The sequence below is a fragment of the Sorex fumeus genome, unplaced genomic scaffold, assembly GCF_029834395.1.
Source record: "Sorex fumeus unplaced genomic scaffold, SorFum_2.1 ptg000009l, whole genome shotgun sequence".
Lineage (NCBI taxonomy): Eukaryota > Metazoa > Chordata > Mammalia > Eulipotyphla > Soricidae > Sorex > Sorex fumeus.
In genome coordinates this window covers 17,853,072-17,869,188 of record NW_026606066.1, presented here as the reverse complement: position 1 = coordinate 17,869,188, position 16,117 = coordinate 17,853,072, and the positions used below count along the sequence as shown (strand labels likewise).

At 36.0% G+C, this 16,117-nt stretch overlaps 1 protein-coding gene across 1 annotated transcript in view; it reads left to right on the top strand.

Annotated features, from left to right (window-relative positions):
* The first annotated feature begins 230 nt into the window (after positions 1 to 230).
* The window catches only part of SLC38A11 (solute carrier family 38 member 11), a 68,785-nt gene continuing 52,898 nt past the window's right edge, over positions 231 to 16,117 (top strand). Inside the window, exons 1-5 of the mRNA XM_056110372.1 lie at positions 231 to 266; positions 795 to 906; positions 2,489 to 2,563; positions 9,186 to 9,320; positions 10,264 to 10,329. Of these exons, the coding sequence (XP_055966347.1) occupies positions 249 to 266; positions 795 to 906; positions 2,489 to 2,563; positions 9,186 to 9,320; positions 10,264 to 10,329 (406 nt within the window). The 5' untranslated portion in view covers positions 231 to 248. The remainder of the gene's footprint in view (positions 267 to 794; positions 907 to 2,488; positions 2,564 to 9,185; positions 9,321 to 10,263; positions 10,330 to 16,117) is intronic.

Sequence of the window (16,117 nt, the reverse complement as noted above, 5' to 3'; positions counted from 1 at the left end):
AAGGGGTGCGGGCGGAGAGGGCGGCCCAGCTCAGAATCCCGGGTAGCATCTTGGCTGCTGGCGGAAGGTGCGATTGGCTGGGAGCAGGCTAGAGGACTCCCGGCAACAGCCCGCGCCGCCCGCCGGGCCGCGCAGACGGGCCGCTCCCTCCAGCCGCGCACAGATCCCGGGAGTGCCACTTCGCCCGGCTGCTGCGGCGTATCCAGACCCGCGAACACTTCACCGCCGGCTCGGACCTCGGTGCAGCCATGGGTCCCCAGCTGCTGGTAAAACTGGAGGCAGGGCCAGCTTTTGAAAAGAGGCCTATCACTTTCCATTTCCCTGCCCTAGAGGTGGGATTCCTTCCACTCTGGGTCTTGGGTTAGAACCGCAGAAAGTTCCCTTCCCCACCCCCGACAGAAAAGCTTTGCCTTCATCTACTTTTTATTTTCTTGGTAGGGGGGGTTTAGTATAACCCATTTACTTTCACAAGTGTCACATCTTCAGCTCCCTATAAATCCAGTTCTCTGGAAATCTTTGCCAGGTCTCTGACTGGCCGGGGGGGGGGGGGGGGGGGGGGGGGGGGAGGGGGGGGGCCTTGAAACCTCTCTCCAGTGTGGTGGAGTCAGTTTCCATAGCTCAGCTGAACTACTGGTTCTTATTATTTACCTTGATAATTATTCACTTCATCATTTTCTTCTTGATATTCACGTTACGTGTTATTTCCAGTGTCTTGTAGACCAACACTGGATATTCGTCTAACGTTTTCTAATTTCTTTCATTATTCAATATTTAATTGTCTTGAATAAAAACAGAGTTGTTCGGATGATAGAGAAACTCTCCTTTCTGAACAAAAAGGGAAAACGTGTCGTCAGTTTGCTGCAGTTTTTAATGTTGTCAACTCCATTATAGGATCTGGGACAATAGGTAAGTGGTGATGTTTGGTATTTTTCAATTGCCATCCTATTGTTTCACCACACTATATATTTTCAGAATACAGGTTCACACTACAGCAATCATCACCAAAGCACCAAAGAGCGTCTAATAAAGGCCATCACACTCCTCTAGCTTTTGCTCCACTTCCCACTCTCTTTCTTCTCTAGTAACCTTAATTCTGAAGTATTAATTTTAAGTTAAAGGTCAAACTTAAACTCCTATGCTGCTAGTGTTCCTTACTTTTAAAAGAAAAAATATTAATTGATAATGTTGGTAATTTTATTCCATTATAGTTTTTCTTTTGTCCTATGTAGCAGTGGACTTTGATTAAGGTGGATTTGTATATAAGAAATACTAATTTTCTTTCTGTAGACTACATGAGCAATGATAGTATTACTTTTTTCCCCACCTCTACATGAAATTTCTACCATGCATCACCTTTCTATGACTCTCTAGAAGGGCAAAGCCTCCAGATATTTGGAAATATTGGAAAACTTCACAAAGTTTAATGTGAAAATGTAATAATCTTATAAAAAGTTATATTCATGAATACTTCTTTACCTACCTATGTTGTATTATATTTTAAAGTAAAAAATATTATATTTTATTAACTTTACCATTTAAACAGTATCATGAAATAGGCTTAATGAAAATGCATATAGATTTTTTACATCAAAGGAGTCAAATAATCAGAATGAAAAGAAATAAATGTTTAGAAGCAACTTTCAGAAGCAATGAGAAAATTTTAAAAATCAATATATTGCATTGTAGGTTCTTGTTTTTCAGTGCTGACCATTTGTTTTGCTATTTGAAAGCATTCAGTGATGAAAATGCAAGGGAAAAAGGAATGCAGAAAAATGCAATACTCATTAAGAATATAACTTGTTCCCACAGAATTATGCTATTTTAGTTAGAATCATCATTGAATATTTTATCTGGATTTAGCTATTGGCTTTCACAAGTCACACATTTATGTGTCTTGATTTCACTTGTTTCCATACTGAGACAATGCTTTATTTTTTTTTTAAGTGGAACAGAAAATAGAGGGACCTGAACTGAAAATGAAGCAAGTGAGGCCAAAAACTTGCTTGAAATTATGCTTTCATGTATCAGGGAAGTATCAGGCTCACAATTCTATTGGCAGAGTTCCAGAGTAATTCCTGATGTGAACACTTGAAGTTGATCCATGTCAGCTTAACATTCAAAGAATTTTTTTTTTTTGAAAAAAAAAGAAGCTCTTAATTATGCTTAGCAGGTTGGGGGATTTTTTTTAAAGAATAAAAATTTTGGGTGGAAATATTTTAATTTAAACATTGTATTCTTAATCTTAAACTGTGCATTTCCTAAATAATTCATGAGAAATAATTTTATATACCTCTTTCAGCTTTATTTAAAAATTGTTCTGCTTTCACTTTATTCTCTTCCTATATGGTCACCCCATTGAACTCCATCTACTCCAACTACTGTACATAAATTTGTAAATGTGCTAACTTATTAGATTCAGAAATTGGAGAAACCTCTGTAGTTCTATGTTTTATTAATGTTATGGGTGGGGCATTTCATGTGTTTTCAGGATTACCTTATTCAGTGAAGCAAGCTGGCTTTCCTCTGGGAATATTACTCTTATTCTGGGTTTCATATGTTACAGGTAAGACTATGTAATTATTTATTCCTGCAACTTAAAATATACTGTGACCATTTTACAAACACACACACACACACACACACACACACACACACACACACAGAGCCACCAACACACTTTCACACTGCAGTTGAACTTCCTAATTAGAAAGCCCATTTAAGAATTCTAAAGAATTAAGACACTTCAGTGGGAGGAGATTTGCTTTTCTTCCTAATCCTTTGAACAGATTAGAAAAAGAAGAAAAGCATTAAAACGTATCCAGCTGAATCCTTTCCATGTGCTTTTTCCACTTTACTCACAAGTGGTAGATGATGGAGTCATTTTAAAGGCTAATTATGGCTGAGTAACTTTGATTATGGCTCTGAAAGTCTAGACATCAGGGCTTTCTTTCCCACAGAATTCATGGGTAGGAGCAAACCAATCAACAACATTTTCCAGCTATGTTAGTGCAGGTAGAAATGAAATCCTGATGCTCAATCAGCAGGACTCACCCTCTTCTGTCCAGGCCTGCCCTTGCTCTCTGCCTGCCACCATCTTTTAAAGCAGCAAGCAGTTGTTTCTCACTTCTCTTCTGCATCTCCTTCTGTGTGTAACATGTTTCTTCACATCCATATTTTACCACTACTGCTCCTAGGTGTAGATTATACAACTCATAATCTTCTTTGCTTCCTGTTGCTCTCATCTCTGCCTTGTCATCTCATCAGCTTACCTCACAACAAACAGTTTGTTGTCTCCACAGAGCACTATGAAAGTGGCCTTAGTAATAAAACCATAAGCAGATGTCACCAGCAGTGCTTGGTGCTGTTGTAGTGCTGATGAGTGGGCCCCTCGATGCTCTTTTACCAAATGGGACAAAATATTTCAGCTGTTCCTTTCTCTGGTGTATTTACTTGGGTCTCAAGGGAGTGACCTTTTCTGTGACACTATGGCTACCCAGTTACCATTCCCCAGACCTGGGAGCCAATGACTGATAGAAACCCCAGAGCTGCTGTTTTGGTTTTTTTTTTTCCATTCTCACTGACTGGGAAACAGGGAATTTCTTTGAGAGGGGACCAAGGTGTGTGACAGTTGGAGCCCCAAAGCACCACCTCTACTCAACTGGTTTGCAGCTGTCCTCCATGTGAGACCACATCCTTTTTGAGCATTTCTCCTGCCCTGTCTATCCTCTCACACCACTTCTTCTGAGGGGATTTATTGAGGGAGTCACCTGCCCCAAGAACCTCTTTCTCAGTTCTGCTCTTGATATTCTGAACAACGTGCCATATCATAAAATCTCAAAGTTCCAATACTAACCCACAATTTAATTTTTTTCCCTGAGTGAGAGAGAAGCCTATAAGATATATAAAATTCGAGCCAAGATCCCCCATTCCTCACTGCCCTGTTTTATTTTCTGTTTATTTGTGGAATTCTCCCAAGCAGTGCCACGGGTATCCTGGAGCCATTTCTGGCAATTCTCTGCCTGATGGTTGAATGCTAAGACTGCACAAAGTGCTGCTGTTCAGTGTCTTTGATACTGGAGACCACCTGGACCACCACAGTGATGCCAGAGACCAGCAGGGCCTTACAATACAGTGCCCAGAGGCCTCCCAGCTTCACCCCAATGGTGCTTAGGAGAATGTGCTGCGTAGAATGGAACTAGGACCTCTGTCATTCACACTGACCCCTAGGATGTCTTCTCAGTCCTCTGCTTTCTTACAACTCCTACTCTCAGACCTACTGCTTCTACACTCAAGATAGCTCTTAATCTGTAGTATACAGCCATTATTTAGTAATCTAGTTTCCATGTGTTTGTATTTATTTTGATATGATGGTGTTTTATAAATTGCATTCTAGTTGTGACAGCTTGTATCACTGTTCCATCTGGGGAATTACCCTTGTCATTTTAATTTCCTATTTTCCAGTAAGTGAGCATTGAAAATCAATTAATTTCTACCCAAATATCACAACCATGGCCTATGTGTGTTGTATACATTTGAACACATTATAAATGGGTATGTAGAAAAATTAAATATATATACATATATATCTCTCATCTAAGAATTTAGTAGTTTTAAGTTTTAAGTTTTAAGTTAAAATAGCACACTTTATACACTGTAGATTATTCTTTTTCATTTTAATTCTTGTTAAGACATTCTGATGTACAAAGTTTTTCTTAATAGAGTTGTTTTAGGAATACAATGCTCCAACACCAATCCTAAGATGTCCGTAACAAGAAGAATAACCATGTGCAATATGTAATTTGCTATGTAGCTCTATCACTACAGGAAAATTATGTGGGTTCTGTTTATATGGCACAGGTTGGGTGTGGAGGCTGTGGGGATCTAGCCAGTAAGGAGGAGGTCTCCCTCCAGTTTCAGATTAGGCCCATTGATGTCCTTTGGAGGAGACCAGCCATACCTGGAAAGGCAGAGCAGCAAGCAGGTCTGAATAACTCCTTAAAATATTGTAAATGCATAGTTGTTTGCCTTGAGTTATTTTGTGTATTTTAAAGGTCTTAAAAATATATTATCCCATTTAACACGTAGTTTTCCTAAATTCTCTTTTTATCTGAGAAATGTTGAGGAACAAAAATGAATTATAAAATTTACCACTGTATACTACATGGAAAGTAGTATACATGGAAAGCGAAATGACTCAGAAAGAAAGGGATAGATATAGAAAGATTGCATTCATCTGGGGAACATAAAGTAACAAAATAGGAAACTAACACCCAAGAATGGCCGAGATTAGTACCAGGAATTTTACTCCATGATGTGTAGGCCAACCCCACATACTAGGCGAAAAGGGAGCTCAGATAAAGAGGAGAACACCAAATAAAGGTGTTGGGAGGATCCTCCCAGGATGGGAGAAGCATGCTGAAAGTAGACTATAGACCAAACATGATTGCTACTTAATGTTTCTTTTGCAAACCACAACACCCAAAAGGAGAGAGAGAACAGAGGGGAATGCCCTGCCACAGAGACAGGGTGGGATGGAGGGGATGGGGGTGGGATACTGGGATCCGTGGTGGTGGGAAGTGGGCACTGGTGGAGGGATGGTATTTGATCATTGTATAATTGAAACCCAAGCACAAAAATGTGTAAGTCTGCAACTGTACCTCATGATGTTTCACTATTAAAAAAATTTTTAATAAAAAAAATTTACCACTGTAAATTTTATTTTCATTTTTAATTCTTTTTTTTACACTTTAATCAGAATACTTAAAATTTTACTGCCCATGCATATGTAATGACTTGAAAGAAAATGTCCTTGTTAAAGAGCAAACATTACTCTAGGGATTAAGATTTTCACTTTATATTCCAAATGAGACTGACATTTCTAAAACTAAAATTTCTAAAACTCTTTTTTGTTTGGTCTTTGATTTTGGACCATCCCCAGTGGTACTTGGCAGCTCATTTACCAGGGTTGCTCCCTATGGATGGTTTTGGGGGGACCATAAAGTGCCAAGAATCATACCCCACCCAAGCTTCTCACATACAGTGCCTGCTGTCCAGCCTTTTGAGTTACCTCCCTGTTCTGAGATTTCTGAAACTTTTTTTTTCTTTTTTTCTTTTTAAAATTTTTTTAGTTTTTTATTTTATTTTCTTTTTATTAATGAAACACCATGAGGTACAGTTATAGACTTACAAATTTTTGTGCTTGGGTTTCAGTTATACAATGATCAAGTACCCACCCCTCCACCAGTGCCCATTCTCCACCACCACGGGTCCCAGCATCCCTCCCACCCCCTGTCCCCCCATCCCACCTTGCCCCTGTGGCAGGGCATTCCCTTACAGGCAAAGCACTTATATTGAAATTGGTAATCCACACTAAATTGTTAACTGTAAGTGGTGTATTTAGAACTTTCCTAAAACTGTCAGTAGTCTCATCCCAACCACATAGGTTTTCACAGACAATTCATAACACCCATGGAATATCCCCCCATCTTCTTTATTCAAAGCTTTATTCCTTAGTCTTGGCCGAAATGCTGCTCTGCAATTTTTCTTCTTTCCATGCCTATTTATACTTATCAGTCCCTCCATATTACCACAAGTGTTGCATTTCTAAAACCCCAGCCTCATTCCTCTAATCAAAACATACAATGAATGATCAAAGATACAGGTAATAAAGGGAGAAAAATAACAAATTACTTCCAGTTTGACCAGCTTTTTTTTTTAAGTTTCATTCCCAATTGCTCTATCTTCTCTATCCCTGTCACCAAAAATATACATACCATCTACTCTATTTATTCTGGTTCTGTTCCCCATATAGAATAAACTTTCTTCTGCCATCTATAAATAGCACTCCAGGCTGGACATTCTTTTTCTTCTATACCTGATAAAATTGTGTCATATACATCAAAGATAAACAGTCTTCTTTGAAGCTTTTTAAAATTTCATATAAAAGAAAAAAATTGTTTCTATGTACTTTGTACTTTTGGAATATTTGAAATCCATTTATTAGGTTATTTACATTATTACATCTCACTCAGATACATACACAGTTATCATTGTGCTTTATTGATTATTGATTCATTCAACCTATATATCAACTGTTACCATTGTAGCAGTGAAAAATTGTATCCCTGAAGTATGAAGTTCACAATATTTTCTTAAGCAGACAAGCATACAATGTCATAATAAAAACATGTTTATGATGATAAGAAAGGGTACTGCCATTTAACTCATGTTCAGAGAAGTCATCCTGTTTGAGGAAAGAGAAGACTCCTCCACCGGAGTGTTTATGGAAAAGTTGAGTGAGGGGTATAAAAATGAGAGAGTTTCCTTTGAGAATAAAAATATGGACATGTAAAAAGATGGAAAGGATAAAATTATAAAAATTGGTAACAATTCAGTCTGACTGAAGTGGTGGATGTTTGTAAGTGAAAAAAGATAGAATAAGAGAAGTTTGTGGATACATTCATAAAATTTACTTTGTAATGATAATCTTTACATTTTCTGAGTGTTGTATAGCTACTGAGCAAAAAATAATCATTATACTTAACCTATCTGACTCATTGACATAGATATTCATGTGCTGTTCTTAGTAGGAGAAAATGCTAACTTCAAAGGTTAAAATCACTTGCTTACAGACAGCAGATATATGGCAGAAGAATTGGGATTTTGTGATTAAGTGCATGAATTCTAGGTCCCATTATTAAGCTGAGTCCTGATTCATTACTGGCTCTCTGAAATCAGGCAATTAACTTCTCTGCTCCTCTTTTCCCATTAAATCAGATATAATAGCACCTATATAAAGTAGCAAAGATTGAGCAAATTAACATCTTTAAAGCATTTAGGAAAAGGCCAGGTACACAGAAAGTATTAAATTAGAATTTAATTTTATTTAGAAAGTATTAAATTAGAATTAGAATTTTTATGGTGGTTATCATTGTCTTTTTTGTGTGTGTTTTCTTTTATTGTTGCTTTTGATCCACACCCAGTGATGCTCAGGGGTTACTCCTGGTTCTGCACTCAGGCATTTCTTCTGAAGGTTCTCACGGGCCACGGGAATGCTGGGGATCAAACCCAATGAACCATGTGCAAGGCAAACACCCTCCCTATTCACAGTACTCTGTTTCACATTATCTTTTATTGACTCTACATATAATACTTTTACTACAATCACACAGCCATCAAACTAAGTTTTTAAATAGGCAAAACATCCTACATTGTTGTTCATATATCATTTATGTCATGCCCGTACAATAGATACTTAAGCACCATAATCTTTATAGATGCTTCTAGATTTGCTTATAGTCTATGTAAAGTGAGATTCAGGAAAGTCAGGTAAACTCAAAATTATACAGCTAAAAGTTGTTATTTCTGTCTTTTAAAGTGAGATATTAAAAAATGTTGAAGACAAAAACCTGAAGAGAGTAACTTTTATTTATATATTATCTAGGCATTTGCACCTTCAATTTTAATGCTAGTCATATTCTATTATTAAGTAAACAATCTTATTTTCTGAATCTCCTAAAGTTTGTTCTGCATGCATGGTGGTGTTTTTTTTTTTTTGGGGGGGGGGTTGTTTGTTTGCTTGCTTGTTTTTTATTCTTTTTTTTTTACTCATTGAGTGCTTATGCCATGCATAAATGCCCAGGTTCTGGATAGCTTGGACACCTGAACCACTTCCTGTTGCTAGTTACTTCTTGATCAGTTAGGGAAAAGAAAACTGATGTGTTGACATTTATCTGCCTCCCCTCTTCCATCCAGTTCATCCAGCAGATATGCTTAAGTATATTTGTATATAAGTAACTGGAAATAGCACTGTTTCATGAAAGGTAATGCATTATGAAAGGAAAGTAAGCCTTGCCATAGGAATACTGTAGCATCATTAAATTAAAATCTAAAATTTCCCTTCTCAATGGTGATTGCCGAAATATTAAGAAAAAAATATTTAATGATATATCTCAGTGCTCAGAAGGCCAGGTTCAGGGCCACAAATTGTATACCCAACTGAGCTTGAGTACCCAACCCCAGTACTGTGTTCTGCACTAAGCACCGAAACTTCCTTTCTCTGTGACTGAGTATCTCTAGAAGTTATCCCACAGAGCACCGTGAGCACTGCTCAAGAGCCCTCTCCACACCAACATACCAACTTTATAGTAAAGATAATCTGACTTTTGTTTGTATTTTTGCTACAGATTTTTCCCTTGTTTTGTTGATAAAAGGAGGGACACTCTCTGGAACTGACACTTACCAATCTTTGGTCAATAAAACATTCGGCTTTCCAGGGTATCTCTTCCTTTCTGTTTTGCAGTTTTTGTATCCTTTCATAGGTAAGATGAATGTGAAGATGAGTGTCATAATTGTTTGCAAAAACCATTTCTGAGTAAAATAGTTACTACATGTAATTAAAGAATATTTTTAGTGGAAATATTTTCAGAGTGTTAACTTTTTCAACTCTCCTCTTTTCCAAATCTTTTTAGTTAATTTTCTGATAGAGTTAATTAATCAAATAGAGAGTTGGTTTTATTAGATTAGGCTGTGTTTTCCTACTTTGGAAAAATTAAATAATCTTGAAATAAAAAGGGAAGTAATAGAGTCTCTTCTAAGGTTAAAATATATTTTTATAAAGCTCAAGATTCATGGACAAAGTCAGCATGCTATTTAAAGTTTGTAACATAATGGTGAAAATGTGAAAGTTTTAAATGAGGTAAACTCTTACTGTGAAATTCTTAAGTAAAATGCTAACTTTCACCATTGGCCAAATTGATTTTATGCTTAAAATCAGTAATACAAAATCTGTTGCTCACACCAATTGTTTCTTAATTGCTACTAAAAGCTAAAAATACACTTTCAAGGAAACCTTACATTTTAAAATGTGGGGATGTTTGGAATCTTCATAATTTTATTTACTTTATTTTCTTTAATTTTCTTTGCTATATTTTCCTTATACTGAGAAATACATGTGTTCCTGGAAATGTATTTGGAGACTGAATTTTAAAAGCAAAATAGATCACATATTAATTGACAAACCACGTTCATTATTACTTAAGGATATTCTGTAAAGTATCTGTTTTTAAATAAAAGTTTATCTGTAATATAAACTGATATTCTTTGATAAACCTCTTGTTCAGTTATTTGAAATGCATGTTGATAAATATAACATATATTTGATAATAGTTGAATTATGCAGGTCTTAGGGAAGTAGGAACTGATTGCTTTCAAGTTGAAATGGTTTGTTGGTTTGGTGACTATTATTTAATCTATTTCTTATAGCTATGATAAGTTACAACATAATAACTGGAGATATTTTGAGCAAAGTTTTTCAAAGAATTCCAGAAGGTATGTCAACATATTTATTTTATATAGTTATTTGTAGTATGTAGCTGCCTAGTACTGGAAGATGGGGGATCTGGGTGGAGGAGGCCCAGTCCTGATCTGAGTAGGCTTGTAGATCTCAGCCCTGGGTTCTGCACACCTGGGTTCCTCTGCCAGTTCCTTCATGCATGAGACTCATCCGAGCATGTGGAGAGTGGTCTTAAGCATGGCTGTGGCTGGGTTCCGGAGGTCATTAGCTTCCAGGGCTCTGCTCAGGGCAGGGAGGGTTATGTGGTTCATAATAATTTATAAGCAAATTTTTTGCAAATGGAGGAATTGGATGACTTCAAATATCTAATAATATCTATGATCCTAATGTACTTTTAAATATATTATTATACTTAGTTAATAGTAATTTGTATTACCAACATTCATTCATTATACTATATTATGTTAATATGATGTTATAATGTTAAATGGTTTATATTTTAAATATATTCTGTTATATATGCCTTGCTCTTGTTATGAGCATTCTCTCATAAATTATTTTTGTATGCCATTTGTTAAATAAGCAAAGAGACCTTTCCTTCCTTTATTCCATCAGAGTATAACTAATATAGTCTAATATTTTTTGATGTATCATACTTATTTTAACAAATTTTTATAGTCATATAACCACAACCACAACCAAAATGCAAAGCAATTTTATCACCTCTCCCATATTTTTTTCTATTCTGCTTTTTGGTTAACCTCATCTCCAGCCTTCAGCAACCACAGATCTGATTTTTCTCCCAAGTTTTGCCTTTCCAGAATGCCAGAAAAATGATACCATACATTATCTACTGTTTCAAGTCTGTCTTCTGTCACTGCATAGTGCATTAGAGTTTAATTTATGTATCTGAGTATATTAGTTGCTTGCTCTTATTTTTTAACTGCTGAAGAATATTTCATCATATAACTTACAACAGCTTCATCACAGAGCTTACAACAGTCTATCTAATACACAATACTTGAGCAACATTTAGGTGGTTTGGGATGACTACAAAAAGGCCTCTATAAATATTACAGCATCTACCATAATACTACAGCTTTTACCATATCATTATTATTTGAGTAATTCAGAAATTAAAAGATCTTTCTTTAAAGAGACTCTCAAGTCATATTGGAATGTGACCTAGCTCTACAGTTGCTGTTGTAGTTGGATTGATGTAAAAAGTACTTATTTTCAGTTCTTGAATCATTTGTTCTGAAACACTGTAGCACTGTCCTCCTGTTATTCATGGATTTGCTGGGGGCCCAGTAACTGTCTCCATCGTGAGACTTGTTGTTACTGTGTTTGGCATATTGAATACGTCACGGGTATCTTGCTAGGCTTTGCCGCACAGGCGAGAGTAGTGCAGGCGAGATACTCTCAGTAGCTTGCTGGCCTCTCCGAGAGGGGCAAAGTAATCGAACCTGGCTGGGCCAAGCCGGCTGTGCACAAGGCAAACACCCTACCGCTGTGTTATCTCTTCAGCCTGTTCTGAAGACATACAAAAATAAAATAAAGAAAAATCTAGGGCAAGAAATTTTTCCTGTTCCTCTCACAGGGTCTGGAGAAATCTGAAATCAGGAAATCTAAAAAATCAAACTATAGACCCACTGCTTTCTAAGGATCTGCTGTTCTTGAGAAGGTTAATGCCCACTTTGAGTTCTAGTCTTTTCATCTCTAAGTGAAAACTTTGATATTTCTGATGCGTAGAGTTACTGAGTTTAAAAAAAGGATAATGTACACAGTGCTTACCATACAGTGGACTTATACAATACTTTCATTTATTAATACTGTTACCATGAATGGTCTGAACCTTCTGTCCTAGCCCTCAACTTCCCAATTTGGTTTCATAAACTTAGCTCATATTAGTACAGTGAATATTAAGTAAAATGGGGCAGTTATGACACTATTTATACAATAATTGTCTCATTTACTCAAATTTTCCAATTATGTAAATTTTTTGGAGGGAAGGTCACACTGGTGGGGTTGGAACACTAAATGCCTGAAACAGCTCCATTATGAACAACTTTGTAAATCATGGTCTTTTAATAAAAACAGATTAAAAATGTTTAATCAAATTATGTAAATTTTAAATAAAAGAGGAAAATATTCACATGTAAATTGATTATCAATTCATTGTGGAGTCTAGAAATTTCATGCACTAATACTGTAAATTAACACTGGTATAACTCTGTTACCTAAAGTGCTATAAAAATTAAAATTAGGGCCCAGAAAAATAGTACAGGGTCTAAGGCCCTTGCCTTACTTATACTGAACCAGTGTTACTAATGAAACTTTTCACTAAGTTTCTTAAATAAAAATATATGACATAAAATTCTTTTTGCCTTACAAGAGGCCAACGTGGCCGATCCGAGTTCGATTCCTCTGCCCCTCTCAGAGAGCCCAGCGAGCTACCGAGAGTATCTCGCCCGCGCGGCAGAGCCTGGCAAGCTATTTATGACGTATTGGTATGCCAAACACAAACAAAAACAAAACACTGTCCTCCCGTTGTTCATCGATTTACTCGAGCGGGCCCAGTAACGTCTCCATTGTGAGACTTCTTGTTACCGTGTTTGGCATATTGAATACTCTCGGTAGCTTGCCAGGCTCTCCAAGAGGGGCGGAGGAATCAAACCTGGCTCGGCCAGGCTGGCTGTGCGCAAGGCAAACGCCCTACCGCTGTGCTCGATATGCCAAACACAGTAACAAGTTTCATGATGGAGACGTTACTGGGCCCGCTCGAGCAAATCAATGAACAACGGGAGGACTGTTACTGACTGTGATCAACTAATTATGTATTTGACAAGCAATACTCATGTGTTAGAAAAAAAGTCATTTAGAAAAGACTTATAAATGGAAATGATAGAAAACTTTTATAATCTCTTTCAGGACAATCAAATTTGGACAGTCCTCCAACAACTGCCTTTCTTCTTTCCTTTATTTCCATTAATTATGTATGTTTTCAGAGTAAAAATGCCTATAACTTCAAATATTCATATGAGAGAATATTCTATATGCGTCCCATAATATGCTGTTGTTTTTCTTATCATTGTATTGAGACACTTTCTTATATTAACACATAGGAATATTTTCTATTAAAGGAGGGTCAGTATTCTTTTGAAGAAAATCCATTGAAAATATGGATGGAGCAGAATTTATATTTTTTGAGATAAACATTTTAAATATAAATTTTTATTAATCTTTAATTGTGAATTATATACTTGAATAATGGAGTGATATACTTGAATGGCTGGAGCAATAGCACAGCAGGTAGGGCATTTGCCTTGCACGTGGCCGACCTGGGTTCAATTCCTCTGCCCCTCTCAGAGAGCCTGGCAAGCTACTGAGAGTATCCTGCCCACACAGCAAACCTGGAAAGCTCCCCATGGCGTATTCGATATGCCAAAAACAGTAACAACAAGTTACTGTTACTGGTGACATTGGAGACGTTATTGGTGCCTGCTCGAGTAAATCGATGAACAACAGGAGGACAGTGCTACAGTGCATACTTGAATAATATTTGTATGTATGCTTGTAGAATCATAGATGAGGCATAATTTCCCTTCTAAATTCTCTTCCTAGTTATTAATTATATAATAGTAGAAAGTGGCCTTTAAAAATAGATCACAAAAGCCAAAAACATTATACTCTTAATTTATTTATTTATTATTAAAGAACTGTAATTTATAGAATTATTTATAGTTGAGTTTTGTGCATATATTATTTTAACATTCAGTCCCACCACCAGTGTCAAACAAGTGTTCCCATATTCCCTCCCCACCCCAGCCCCCACCCCATCCTTGTCTATCAACTTAAGAGGAGTATTATAAAGTTTCCGTGGCTGAGGTTTTACCTCATATCTTCAGTTTTGTTGAGTATCTGTTTCGTATATATGGCTGTACCGCTCACTCATATCACAGGTATCACCGAAGACCTGTTGCCTGTTCATCCATTACATCCTATTCTCTTTTACCAACCTTGATTTCTTACCTTCTCTGTCTCCTCTCTATCAGGATCAAGAGCAATCTAGGCCTTCCTTTTTTACTACAATAAATTTACTCATCCAGTATTATATGTACCACATATAAATGAGATCATCCTGAAAAATAAAAACTATGTTTTTGTCAATTTCTAGACAATTGTTGAATGTGAGATTTTATAATGTACACTCCGCTTGTATATCTTATAAAGTATAATGTGATGTCAATTTATTTAGAAGTAAATAAACTTCTTTATTTTTCTAAATTTAATAATTCTAAATTTCTTAATATACAGCTATAATATCCCCCTGAAATGTCTTAAGCTGACAAATGGATTATTGCTTATAATTTTTCTAATAACCAAAGTATTAATTCTTCAAACAAGTCAAAGTAATGAGAAATGTTGATATAAGAATTAGAATGTATAGTGATTTTAAAATTTTCAAAATTTCAATATTCTGGGGCTGGAGCGGTAGCATAGCGGGTAGGGCATTTGCTTATACATGATTGACCCGGGTTTGATTCCCAGCATCCCCTATAGTCCCTCTAGCACTGACAGGAGTAATTCCTGAGTGCATGAACCAGGAGTAACCCCTGTGCATTTCTGGGTGTGACCCAAAAAGAAAAAAAAATTCAATATTCTGTCACATTATTCGCAGTTTTTCTTCTGGGTATTTATTCAAAAAGAAAATGAAAACACAAATCTTTATTCCTTTGTTTATCATGGCATTATTTAGAATAGCTAATGTATTTTACAACCTTCATATCCATTCCTCGGTGAATAGATAAAGAATATATGATATCACACACACACATACACACACACACACACACTCATACACACACACAATGTACCGCTACTTAGCTATAGAAAGCAATGAAATCTAATTTGTAACAATATGAATGACTAGGAGATAATTAATGCTGAGTAAAATAAGTCATAGAAAGACAAATTATATGATTTCATTTATAAGTATCATAAAAAGTGAAAAAAAATAAATAAAACCGTAGTTACAAAAACAAGAATGATAGTTTCCAGAGGGGAAGGGCATTGAAGGGTGGGAAAAATGGGTAAAGAGGATTAAGAGGTACAAATTTCCAACTATATCTTTTTTTGGCAGAGGGGGTCTGTTAGGAATCAAACTAGGCTCTCACGCATGCAAGACAACTTCCCTACTGTGCAACTATATCCACAGCCATCAAACATCTAGTTATAAAAAAGATAAATCATGGAAACGTACTATAAAGCATGATAATTATAATCAGTAGTATTTTAGGGTAGACTTAAAAGTTGTTAAGACAGTAAACATTAAAGTTAGCTGTGTATGAAGGCTGATCAGTTGTTTCAAGAATGCACACAAATACTAAATTAGTAGATTGTACACTGGAAAACAATGTAATGTTCTGTGCAATTTTAGTAATTTTTATAATTTTAATATCTCTATTTTATATTAACATTTAACATTTTTACTCACACATACTTTTAGATCAGTATAGGCAATATATCTCATTATGTGATTAGTGCAAAATGTCCATTACCCTAATTAAGATTATCAGTTATTATGCTTCTAGGTACAATTCTAGGATTTTCATCTAGGTCAGCAAGTATGTTTTCTACAAAACATTAGTAGAAGTAATTTAAAGGATTACTTTAAACAGAAGTAGATATGCAAATAATTTAATTCAAATTCTTTTCACAAAAATATATAGTAGTGTAATTTAGGCTTTTAGGAAATTGAACTGATATTTTCACATTTTAATTCAGAAATTTATAATTGTTTAGTTATGATGCAGCTAAACA